The following is a 12,505-nucleotide window of genomic DNA, read 5'->3' on the forward strand; positions in this document are numbered from 1 at the left end:
TTCTCCCTGGTCCAGGGTATGGCGACTCAGATAGTCCGCCTGCCAGTTCTCCACCCCCGGAATGTGAACGGCCGTTATCGCCGGGACGTGCGTCTCGGCCCAAGACAGAATGTCGGCTACTTGCCGAGCCGCTCGGGCACTCCTGGTGCCCCCTTGATGGTTGATGTAGGCCACCGCGGTGGCATTGTCCATCTGAACCCAAACTGGACGGCCCCGAAGCCGGTCCGTCAATCTCAGAAGGCAAAGCTTTATCGCCCTCAGTTCCAGAATGTTGATCGGAAGGGAGGACTCCTCCTCCGACCAAGTTCCCTGGGCGGACAGAACGCCCAGAACACCACCCCAGCCCGACAGGCTGGCATCCGTGGTGAGCACCGTCCACGATAATGGACGAAAAGACTTGCCCCCCGACACCGCCAGGGACTGGAGCCACCACAGAATATCCCTTCTGGTGCTGTGGCTCAACGAGATCCGCAGATCCAGGGATTGCGGCCGCCCGTCCCACTCGGTCAGAATCTCCGCTTGGAGACTCCGCGTGTGAAACTGGGCAAAGGGGATCGCCTCAAAAGACGAGACCATTAAACCTAGACATCTCATGCATGTCCGGAGAGACGAGCTCCGGTTGTCCCTGAGGGACCGACCTCGTCCTGAAGAGTCTGAAGCTTGTCCTCCGGCAGGAAGACCTTCGCTTGGACAGAGTCCAGAATCATTCCCAGGTAGGGAAGACGAACGGAAGGACACAGAGTCGACTTCGGAATGTTTATAGTCCAACCGAACTCCTGCAGTGTCCGCATTGTGGTGGACAGGTCGGTCACCAGGCTCTGACTGGCGTTTGACCTTATCAGGATATCGTCCAGATACCCCAAGACAGCAATGCCCTGTGCTCGCAACAGGGCCAGAACCGGCGCCAGCACTTTGGTAAAAACCCGCAGAGCCGAAGCGAGACCGAAAGGTAACGCCACGAATTGGTAGTGATCCTCCGCAATGGCGAATCGAAGGTACCTCTGGTGACCCTCGAAAATGGGGATGTGTAGGAACGCATCCTTCAGATCGATGGAGGCCATGAATTCCCCCGGACTCAGGGCAGCCACCACTCAGCGCGGAGATTCCATGCGAAACTTGCGAACCCGTACAAAGCGGTTCAGAGCTTTCAAGTCCAGAATCGGACGCACTTTGCCCTCCTTTCTGGGCACAGTGAACAGATTGGAGTAAAACCCCCGAAATCTGTCCCGATGAGGCACAAGGACCACCACCCCCTGGGCCCGCACCGCCAGGTGCAAATCCTGCAAGCGCTCCGGAGACAGCTGAAGATTTGAGGGAAAAAATCTGCCCACCGGCCGAGAGAGAAATTCGATCTTGTAACCAGATCGAACGATTTCCTGAACCCATCTGTCCCGAATGCGGGTCAGCCAAGGTTGTAGGAAACCGAGCAGACATCCCCCCCACTCCAGAAACGGGTGAGGGTGCCCCTTCAGGCCGAAGTGGTATGGGAAGTGGAACCGGACTGGCCGGACTTCTGTTTCCCCGCCCACGGCTTCTTCTGGGAGCCTTGGCCCTTGAACTGTGACCGAAAGGCACGAAAGGACCCCTGAGAGGGCCTAGACGAGGAATTACGTTTACCACGGAAGGACTTATGCTTGTAGGACTGAGGCAGGAGAGTACTCTTGCCCCCCGTAACCCCTTTTATCAGGGTATCCAAAGCCTCGCCAAAAGGCGAGACCCCGCGTAGGGAAAATCCGCCAGCGTCTTGCGAGAAGATTGGTCGACCGACCAATTCTTCAGCCAAATCAGACTACGATTCAGTATAGCCACGCTGGACAGGCGTGCAGCCAAGGGAGCTAAATTCAAGTCCGCATCGCACAAGTACATGACACCCTGATGGATCTGATCCACTATAGCCAACGTGGTAGGTGAAGCTGAATCAGCCACCAAGGTGCGCCTGAGCACCTTAGTCCAATCAGCAACAGCCTGTGCCGCCATAATGGAAGCAAAAATAGGCTTCAGCATAGAACCAGCCACCATATAGGCATGACGGGCAAGAGACTCTATTCTTCTGTCCGTAGGGTCCCGGAAAACCGGGGTATCCTCAGAAGGCACCGCAGTAGCTTTGTTCAACACGGCCACCTCGTGATCCACCGGAGGCGCCACACACCAACGCTCGTCGGTGGCAGGCGCAAACGGATAAAGCAGTTTAAACTTATTTGGCACAGTAAAGGGCTTCTTTAAATTGCGCCACTGTTCATTAACCGTATGGTGAAATTCAGCAGGGCAGGGAAAAACCTGCTCCGATTTGCGAGTCCTCTGTGTTCCAAAAGAAGACACCCTAGCAGGAGGAGTAGGCTCATCCTCCAGGTGCAAGGTATCCTTTATGGAAGCAATTAGCTCGTTCATGAGTGCAAGCTCTTCAGGCGAGTCAGGGGGAGAAACATCAACCCCCTCCACCTCTGCCTCCCCCTCGGACCCCACAAGGTCCAAAGATGAGCGGGACCCCGAGAAGGGTACGCCAGCCACAGCAGCCACATCGCCCTCTGAATCAGAGGAAATGGATAACCTGGCCCTTTTTGCGGATCGTTCAGCCAACAGCATCTGCACCTGAGACACTAAGGAAGCCACCACAGTGGTCAGATCGGCCCCCTCGGGGGGTGCAGCAGCCCCCTGGTCCCCCACCAGGGTGGGGGGAAACTTGCTATCCTGAGAATCCATGCCCCAGTACAGAAAAGTAATAAAGGTACTGGCCCTTTAATACCACGGCGAGCGCAGCCCACCGCACACTGCTGTATGCACTGACCCCGCAGGGATAGACAATACTGAGCAAGGAATGACAGGACAAGAAGGTAAAAACCTGGAGAGAGCACACCAGACTGCTGCCACCGATCGCTGTTCCCAGAGAAAGAGGAAGTGATGCAATGCTGGCTGACTGATATATAGCCAATTTAAGGCTCCAGCAAAATGGCCGCTCGGCCCGGGGGAGAAGGCTACAATAAAATGGCGCCGCCATGTGCATGGATGAGCACCGCCCGCCAAAATGGCGGCGAATGGCGCCAAAACACGGCGCTGCATAGGGACAGGGCCGGTCACAGTAGTTAGGCAAAGAAAAAAACGCAGCGACCGCCGCTCACACACATGTCTGCACACAAAAACTGCACCCAGAGCATAATAAACAGCAGAGCAGGATGGCCCCCCCTCGCAGCCCACAGGCAGTGCAGCCACACAGGGATCTGACAGGGAGCCCGCAGTTACACAGACATGAAGGGTACTAAACAGCCACATACTGACACCCGTACAGAAAGGTCCCCACACAGAAGGTGCTTACCGTACCAGATGGCGTGGGGAGCCGTCTCCAGCGACAAACCGCTATCAAGGCAGACAGGGAGTGCCGCAGCCAGGACGCTTGTGGACCGCAGTCATGGCGTCCAGTGAGGTAGCCACCTCACAGGCAGCATCCCTGCAGCGAACAGGGATGGGTCGTTCAATGTGCCAGGGCAAACCTAAGCTGAACGCTCGATGGCAGGCTGGGGATCCATCTGGCTCTCAGCCCTGGGATCCAGGGCTGCCAGTCCGAGACCCAGCTCCGCATGACGATTCTTCATCAGAAGATCCCTAAACTAAAGCTGACAAAATAACTGCTAGCAAGGAAAAGAGAAAAATACTTGAAATAAAATCAAATAAAGGGTAGAAGGCTGAGACTGAGCCCCAGCACAGGAAAGCCAGCTACTCCTAAGCTAGGCAAGATCAAACTGAGTTGGGAATGCTGGTGCAGGGAGGTATTGACTGAGGGGACAGCCCCTAGGGGTGTGTCTATGCTAAAAGGTTTTGTATTAACAATTCTTGTTGCCTAGCTACTCCTGCGGAGCAAAGGTCAATACCCATTGGTGAGGACCTGGAAGGGGGCAGGGACTGTCGGAGGACGTAAGAGAAAAATGGGCTTCACAGTATGGGGCGGTCTATCCGCAGACGAGTCCGGGTGCCTATGCCAACCCGTATCCACAGCCAAAAGCACCTACAGAGCAACAAAAGACGGTGGCCTGATCCAATGAATCACATTTCCTTTTACACCATGTGGAGGGCCTGGTGCGTGTGCATTGCTTACCTTGGGAAGACATGGCACCAGGATGCAATATGGGAAGACGCAGGCTGGTGGAGACGGTGTAATGCTTTGGGCAATGTTCTGGTGGGAAAACTTGGGTCCTGTCATTAATGACGAGGTTACTTGACATATACCATTTACCTAAAAATTTGAAATATTGTTGCTGACCAAGTACACCTATTCATGGAAGCAGTATTCCTTGATGGCAGTGGCCTTTTTCAGCAGAACAGTGTGCCCTGCCAGACTGCAAAAATGGTTACATAGTTACATAGTTAGTGAGGTTGAAAAAAGACACAAGTCCATCCAGTTCAACCCATGATGCGTGTGTGTGTTTGCTTTTAACCGTACATTGTGTACCCCTGTATGTTGTGGTCTTTAAGGTGTACATCTAATAGTTTTTTGAAACTATCTATGCTCCCCGCTGATACGACTGCTTGTGGAAGAGAATTCCACATCCTTACCGCTCTTACAGTGAAGAACCCCTTACGCACTTTAAGGTTAAACCGCCTTTCCTCAAGTTTTAGTGAGTGGCCACGTGTCTTATTGTATTCCCTTTCTCTGAATAGTTTGTTCCTTATGCTAGGGTCGCCAGTACAGTATTTGTACATTGATATCATATCCCCCCTCAATCGTCTCTTCTCCAGAGAGAATAGGTTCAGTGCTTGTAGTCTTTCCTCATAGCCGATGTCCTCCATTCCCCTAATTATTTTTGTTGCCCTCCTCTGGACTTTCTCCAGTTCCAGCACATCCTTCCTGCGGACCGGTGCCCAGAACTGGACAGCATACTCCAGATGTGGCCGGACCAGAGTCTTGTAGAGCGGGAGAATAATCTCTTTATTTCTGGAGTGAATCCCCTTTTTTATACATCCCAGTATTCTGTTGGCTTTGCTTGCGGCGGCTTGGCATTGCATGCCACTGCCAAGCCTGTTGTCTACCAGTACCCCCAAGTCCTTTTCCATCCTAGACTCACCCAGAGGTTCACCCCCTAGTGAATAGCTTGCTTTCTGGTTTCTGGCACCCAAGTGCATTACTTTACATTTTTCTACATTAAACCTCATCTGCCATGTAGTTGCCCACCCCGTTATTTTGTTCAGGTCTGCTTGCAAGATTTCCACATCCTGCATAGAAGATATTGGCATGCCTAATTTAGTATCATCTGCAAATACTGAGATTGTACTAGATATCCCCTCCTCTAGATCATTTATGAATAAATTAAACAGGATTGGTCCCAGGACAGAACCCTGGGGGACCCCACTTTCCACACCCGCCCAATCCGAGTACTCCCCATTAATCACCACCCTCTGTACTCTCCCCTGGAGCCAGGTCTCTATCCAGGTACTCACCTTATGATCCATACCTACCTTCCTTAGTTTGTACAGTAAGCGTTTGTGAGGAACGGTGTCAAAGGCCTTTGCGAAGTCCAGATACACCACATCCACAGGCTTACCTTTATCTAAGTGGCAGCTCACTTCATCGTAGAAGGTTAACAGATTGGTTTGGCACGAACGATTTTTCATGAATCCATGCTGATTTCTACTTATAATACCATTTTCATTACTAAAGTCTTGTATGTGGTCCCTTATCATCCCCTCCAAAATTTTGCAGACTACTGATGTTAGGCTGACCGGCCTATAGTTACCCGGGATATATCTCGGCCCCTTTTTAAATATTGGTACCACGTTGGCTTTTTTCCAATCAGCTGGCACCATACCCGTCTGTAAACTATCCTTAAAGATCAAGAATAATGGTCTGGCAATCACCTGGCTGAGCTCATTAAGAACCCTCGGGTGCAAGCCATCCGGTCCCGGGGATTTATTTATGTTAAGTTTCTCTAGTTTAGCTCTAAGTCTATCCTCTGTTAGCCATGGCGGCACTTCCTGAGGTGTATTATTTAGTTCGGCCTTACAAGCGGGTTTCGTGTAGCCCCCCGATTCCTTTGTGAAGACTGAAGAAAAGAAATTATTTAACACTTCCGCCTTTTCTCTGTCCTCAGTGGCCATTTTTCCTTTATCATCTTTTATGGGGCCAATGTGCTCTGGCCTGGCTTTCTTACTGTTTATATACTTAAAGAACTTCTTGGGGTTCTTTTTGCTCTCCTCCGCTATATGTCTCTCGTGTTCTATTTTAGCCGCCCTGATTTCATCTTTACATTTCTTATTACACTCTTTGTAGTGCTTAAATGCTGCCAATGACCCCTCAGTCTTGTATTTTTTGAAGGCCTTTTCTTTAGCTCTAATATACATTTTAATGTTGGAGTTTAGCCACCCAGGGTTTAGTTTTGCTCTTTTAAATTTATTTCCCTGTGGAATGCACTGGCCCACTCCCTTGTTAAGTATGCTCTTGAAGCACTCCCATTTTTCCTCCGTGTTCTTTGTTCCCAGGGTTCTATCCCATTTGATATTTTCTAGCAGCGAGCGCAGTTTAGGGAAATTGGCTCTTGTGAAATTCAGCGTCCTTATATTACCCTTGTGTTTCCTATTACTGTAATTAATACTGAAACCAATTGACCTATGGTCACTGTTCCCTAAGTTGTCCCGTATTTCTATATCCGTGATCAGGTCTGTATTGTTGGTAATCAGTAGGTCAAGTACCGCATTGTTTCTTGTCGGTGCATTCACCATCTGACCCATGAAATTGTCCTGCAAAACATTTAGGAACTGCCGAGCCTTGGCTGAGTGTGCGGTTCCTTCTGCCCAGTCTATATCCGGATAATTAAAGTCCCCCATTATAATGACATTTCCCATCCTTGCTGCCAATCCTATCTGTAACATGAGGTCCGCCTCACCCTCCTCCCTCTGGTTGGGGGGCCTATAGCATACGCCCAATATTACCTTCCCCGCTGTGCCTTCCCTTTGAAGCTCTACCCATAGGGATTCTGCCTCGTCCATAGCTCCATTATTAATATCATCCCTCATATTTACCTGTATACTGTTCTTAATATACAAACATACCCCTCCCCCTTTTTTACTTTCTCTATCTCTGCGATAAAGGGAATACCCCTGAATGGACGCCATCCAGTCATGAGAGCTGTCAAACCAAGTCTCAGTTATCCCCACAAAATCTAAGTCCTCCTCAAATATCAGCAGCTCCAGCTCTCCCATCTTGTTGGCCAGGCTTCTGGCATTGGTATACAAACCTCGTAATTTTGATCGGTTATATTTATCCTCTTTTGATGTTTTTAGGCTGCTCTCTTGATTTTTCCCCGTACCCACCCTGGGTATAGGAGCTCCGCACACCCTATCGCTAATGCCCCCATTTCTGCCCTCTGAAACTTGCTTTCCACTGGGTAATTCTACATCTGTACCCTCCCCCCCATTCCCTAGTTTAAAAGCCCCTCTAACTCTTTGGCCATCCTCGCACCCAGTACGGCTGCACCCTCCCCATTTAGGTGCAATCCGTCCCTACCAAAGAGCCGGTGACCGACTGAGAAGTCGGCCCAGTTCTCCAGGAACCCGAAACCCTCCTTACTACACCAGCTCCTCAGCCACTCACACCAGCTCCTCAGCCACTCATGAATGGTTCATGAATGGTTTGAAAAACATAACCAATGATCTTCAAATTCTTCAGATCTCAATCCAATCGAGCATCTGTGGAATGTGCTGTAAAAATAAGGCCAATCCATGGAGGCCTCACCTTGCAACTCAAAGGACTTAAAGGATCTGCTACTGACAGCCTGGAGCCAGACACCACAGCATCTTCAGAGTTCTAGTGGCATCTATGCCTTGATGGGTCAGGGTTGGTTTAGCAGCAAAAGCTAAAAATACTTATTGGTAAGTATTGTTCAAAGTTCTCTCTGCTGACTACAGACCACCTCTCCCTTATATTATGGACATGAGAGGAAATGGAGGTGTAGTAGTAGTAGTAGCTGTAGTCCTAACACCCTTCCTGTACACGACAATACAAAATTGCAGTGAATGAGCACTGTAAAAACGGACAGGAAGTGTATTACTGTCAGGATCACCAGGTTAAAATAAACTTTTTGCTATTAGTGTACACAAAACTGTACACTACTGGGGCCTGAAGGCTGTTCAGTAAGTACCAAAGAGCCACACTGTGACCCTCGGCTGTAGGTTGGGCACCAGTGGTCTAGAGTGATGACAGCCATATGATGCTTACCATGACATTCCATTTTCTTATATCAAATAGAACCTCCTACAACTAATTTATGCTTAAGCAGGCCTACCTGTTATTCATTAGTTAGAAGGTTTACAATACCTAAATAATCCAAAAGATTGACAATAAAGATAAGTGAGCCTTTGATTGTCCAATTAACCATGAACTTTCCGACACTGCAAGTCTGGGAGTATCTGCATTTCAAGAGGTTCTTTAAATGAATAGAATGGATTAGTATGCTGCCTATTTAACTACATTTACATTACCTTCTACTTTATCTAGTTTGGCAAGAGTCAGTCCAATTGCATTAGGTCTATGAGGACTTCTTGTAGAGAACACCCCAGTTTTTGCTCCATTTAGTCTTGGTGGTTGAACTTTTGCTTTGCAACTCAAACGTCCATTTTTGTGGAAAATAAATAAAATCCTGCAAATTAAATGATAGTATGAAACATAACATGTAGAGCAACATAAGGAAAATCACAAATAAATCAGAAAGTTTTGTATATTTTATCTCCTTCCACTGTACAATGTAAATACTCATTTATTTTTGCATCATACCAAGCAAAGTAAACCCTGAGGCTTTTTTCACGCCTGTGCAGGTACAATGGTGTGCACACCTTTTTGCATGATTTTGTGCGTTGCATTTAGGGCAGCCTATTCATTTCAATGGGCTTACCTACGCACATAAATTGCACAAAGGAATTGCATGACTGTATGGTACTGTGTTACCACCCGTTTTGGCTCACATGTTAGAAAGGCTCATTGGAGTGCCATCAAGAATTAATGGCAGTGCCGTGTGCCTGCAGAATGTGCAAGCCCTGTGTGTTGCAGGAACACGTGCAATTTCTCTGTGGGTTTCTGCATTGCACAAATGTTAACTTAGGCTGAAACAACAGCTGCTGACAACAACCAGCAGACTCTCAAGATTCCCTTTTTGCTTCACAGTTTACTTACCAATAAAGCTCATCAGACATACAGTCAGGTCCATAAATATTGGGACATAGAAACAATTCTAATTTTTATGACTCTATACACCACCACAATGTGCTTTAACTGCAGACTTTCAGCTTTAATTTGAGGGTATTTTACATCCAAATCAGGTGAACGGTGTAGGAATTACAACAGTTTGTATATGTGCCTCCCACTTTTTAAAGGTACCAAAAGTAATGGGACAGATTAACAATCATAAATCAAAATTTCACTTTTTAATACTTGGTTGCAAATCCTTTGCAGTCAATTACAGCCTGAAGTCTGGAAAGCATAGACGACATCAGACGCTGGGTTTCATCCCTGGTGATGCTCTGCCAGGCCTCTACTGCAACTGTCCTCAGTTCCTGCTTGTTCTTGGGGTATTTTCCCTTCAGTTTTGTCTTCAGCAAGTGAAATGCATGCTTAATCGGATTCAGGTCAGGTGATTGACTTGGCCATTGCATAACATTCCACTTCTTTCCCTTAAAAAACTCTTTGGCTGCTTTCGCAGTATGCTTCGGGTCATTGTCCATCTGCACTGTGAAGCACCGTCCAATGCGTTCTGAAGCATTTGGCTGAATATGAGCAGATATTATTGCCCGAAACACTCCAGAATTCATCCTGCTGCTTTTGTCAGCAGTCACATCATCAATAAATACAAGAGAACCAGTTCCATTGGCAGCCATACATGCCCACGCCATGACACTACCACCACCATGCTTCACTGATGAGGTTGTATGCTTTGGATCATGAGCAGTTCCTTTCCTTCTCCATACTCTTCTCTTCCCATCACCCTGGTACAAGTTGATCTTGGTCTCATCTGTCCATAGGATGTTGTTCCAGAACTGTGAAGGCTTTTTTACATGTTGTTTGGCAAACTCTAATCTGGCCTTCCTGTTTTTGAGGCTCACCAATGGTTTACATCTTGTGGTGAACCCTCTGTATTCACTCTGGTGAAGTCTTCTCTTGATTGTTGACTTTGACACACACACACCTACCTCCTGGAGAGTGTTCTTGATCTGGCCAATTGTTGTGAAGGGCGTTTTCTTCACCAGGGAAAGAATTCTTCGGTCATCCACCACAGTTGTTTTCCGTGGTCTTCTGGGTCTTTTGGTGTTGCTGAGCTCACTGGTGCGTTCTTTCTTTTTAAGGATGTTCCAAACAGCTGATTTTGCCACACCTAATGTTTTTGCTAACTCTCTGATGGGTTTGTTTTGTTTTTTCAGCCTAATGATGGCTTGCTTCACTGATAGTGACAGCTCTTTGGATCTCATATTGAGAGTTGACACCAACAGATTCCAAATGCACTTGAAATGAACTCTGGACCTTTTATGTGCTCCTTGTAAATGGGATGATGAGGGAATAACACACACCTGGCCATGGAACAGCTGAGCAGCCAATTGTCCCATTACTTTTGGTCCCTTAAAAAGTGAGAGGCAAATATACAAACTGTTGCAATTCCTACACCTTTCACCTGATTTGGATGTAAATATCCTCAAATTAAAGCTGAAAGTCTGCAGTTAAAGCATATCTTGTTTGTTTCGTTTCAAATCCATTGTGGTGGTGTATAGAACCAAAAAGATTCGAATTGTGTCCCAATATTTATGGAACTGACTGTAATCCACACAATTCGGACATTGTAGAAATTATAATTAAAATACTTTTAGATTTGTTTTTGAGAGGAGATGTTTTATTTGCTGTCAGTGTTGGGGAGATTTCCTTTCACTTTCTGTACAGAAGGCACAAAAGAAATTTGGAGAAAATCTCTACAAATTGATCAAACAGATGTCCCCACTGGGAGATTTCCTCCCGCCTTCTGTTACCTTAGCAACTGTAAATTTTGGGATTTCCCATCACATTCTGCACCATTGTAAAACACAGAGTAGGAATCTACCCAGCACAGACAGCAACAAAAACTTGGCAAGACATTCTAACTCTTCCACACCCCAAAACTAAAGCTGGACATAGATGGACTCTCCTCTGCCAGAATACAATGATCAGTGGTTGTAGTTGACAAAAGTTTTACAACATCAAGTTCTATAGAAGTCTTTTATCAAGCAGGGGCAGCAACACATGGATCGAAATGTGGCTGCTCGTGGCTGAACCATCCGAATTTTCCATCCATGTATGGTCAGCTTTATCGTACAATCGATTTGAAAGCGGTATTTTTTGTATACTTTTCTGATCGTGTGTACGAGACTTAAGCCCTGTGGGTGGGGGACACATGTCAGAATGGCGTGGCCTGGGAGGAGACTAGCTGAAGCTGTTTTTCATTCATCCATGTATATGGCTGTCCTTGGTGTGTGGCATATCCTTCTCCCTTACTATCACCTAATTGCTTGGGCCAACCCGCGATTACATATAAATGTTAATTGATCAGGTTTATTATGACTTCATGTATTCTTCAAGCTTCTTTTCACTGCTTTAGTGACCCAGCACATGCAGGTCAGCAAGCAATGCACTTCAATATGTTAAGCATAGTACTGTACACAACATAATTGCCTTTCAGTGCTAGCCTGCATTGCAAAGCAGAAGGCCTCTTCCTCATGGGACGGACTAAGACAGGAGTCCGCCTGCTCAGAAGGGAATCTGTCCGCTGATCCCTGCTAAACAGGCAGATGGCTGGTCTGCGTCCACTCTGCTTATGCACTCTCCTCCATGGGTAGTTGGATGTAAATGGACCGCATGTCTGTTTACACCCCACTGCCATCTGAGCTGCTAGACGGAAGGAAACGGATCCCCATCCATCTGTTTTTATCGGATCAGATGTAAGCAGGTGTAAACAGACTAATGTCCATTTACACCCGCTGCTCCATAGAGGAGAATGAAAGGTCTGATCCTGTCCGCCTGAAAAACTGACAGATGGACCCGATGGGACTGCTAGTGTGAAAAGAGTCAGGCATTTTTTATAAACGCATAATCCATATACATAATTTGCATCCAAGTACACAACAAATAATTGTATTACTTGCACATATTTATTTATCAATAGGAATGAGCCTGTACCACGTGAGAAAATACTTGTAAAGGCTTGTTTGTGTGACTTTTTCTTCATTTTTAACTAATGCTTTACTTAATTTTTTGCTTTTGGAACTTTTCTGAATAGTGGATTTCTAAATTGTCTGTTTTAGGAATTCCGCTAACAGCGCCACATAATGTAGCTCAAAAGGTGTGCAAACTTTCCTTTTAAAATTAAAAAATACACACTTTATTGTCCCAGTAACTATACCTGTGTATGGGTAAGCCCAGGGGCGCTAATACTAGAGTCATGGCTTCAGTTAAATAAAATAAAAATACAGTCTGATTTCACTTTGGTGCAGAGCTTTTTTGTTTGGTGAA

General features: G+C 46.9%; 1 protein-coding gene across 1 annotated transcript in view; it reads right to left on the minus strand.

Moving 5' to 3' along the window:
- Positions 1-12,505, minus strand: part of TRMO (tRNA methyltransferase O) — a 42,246-nt gene that overhangs the window by 14,821 nt on the left and 14,920 nt on the right. The window contains exon 3 of the mRNA XM_082263502.1: positions 8,464-8,621. Coding sequence (XP_082119628.1) covers positions 8,464-8,621 — 158 coding nt within the window. The remainder of the gene's footprint in view (positions 1-8,463; positions 8,622-12,505) is intronic.

Source organism: Pelophylax lessonae, assembly GCF_965119305.1.
Source record: "Pelophylax lessonae genome assembly, chromosome: 1".
In the NCBI taxonomy this organism is placed as follows: domain Eukaryota; kingdom Metazoa; phylum Chordata; class Amphibia; order Anura; family Ranidae; genus Pelophylax; species Pelophylax lessonae.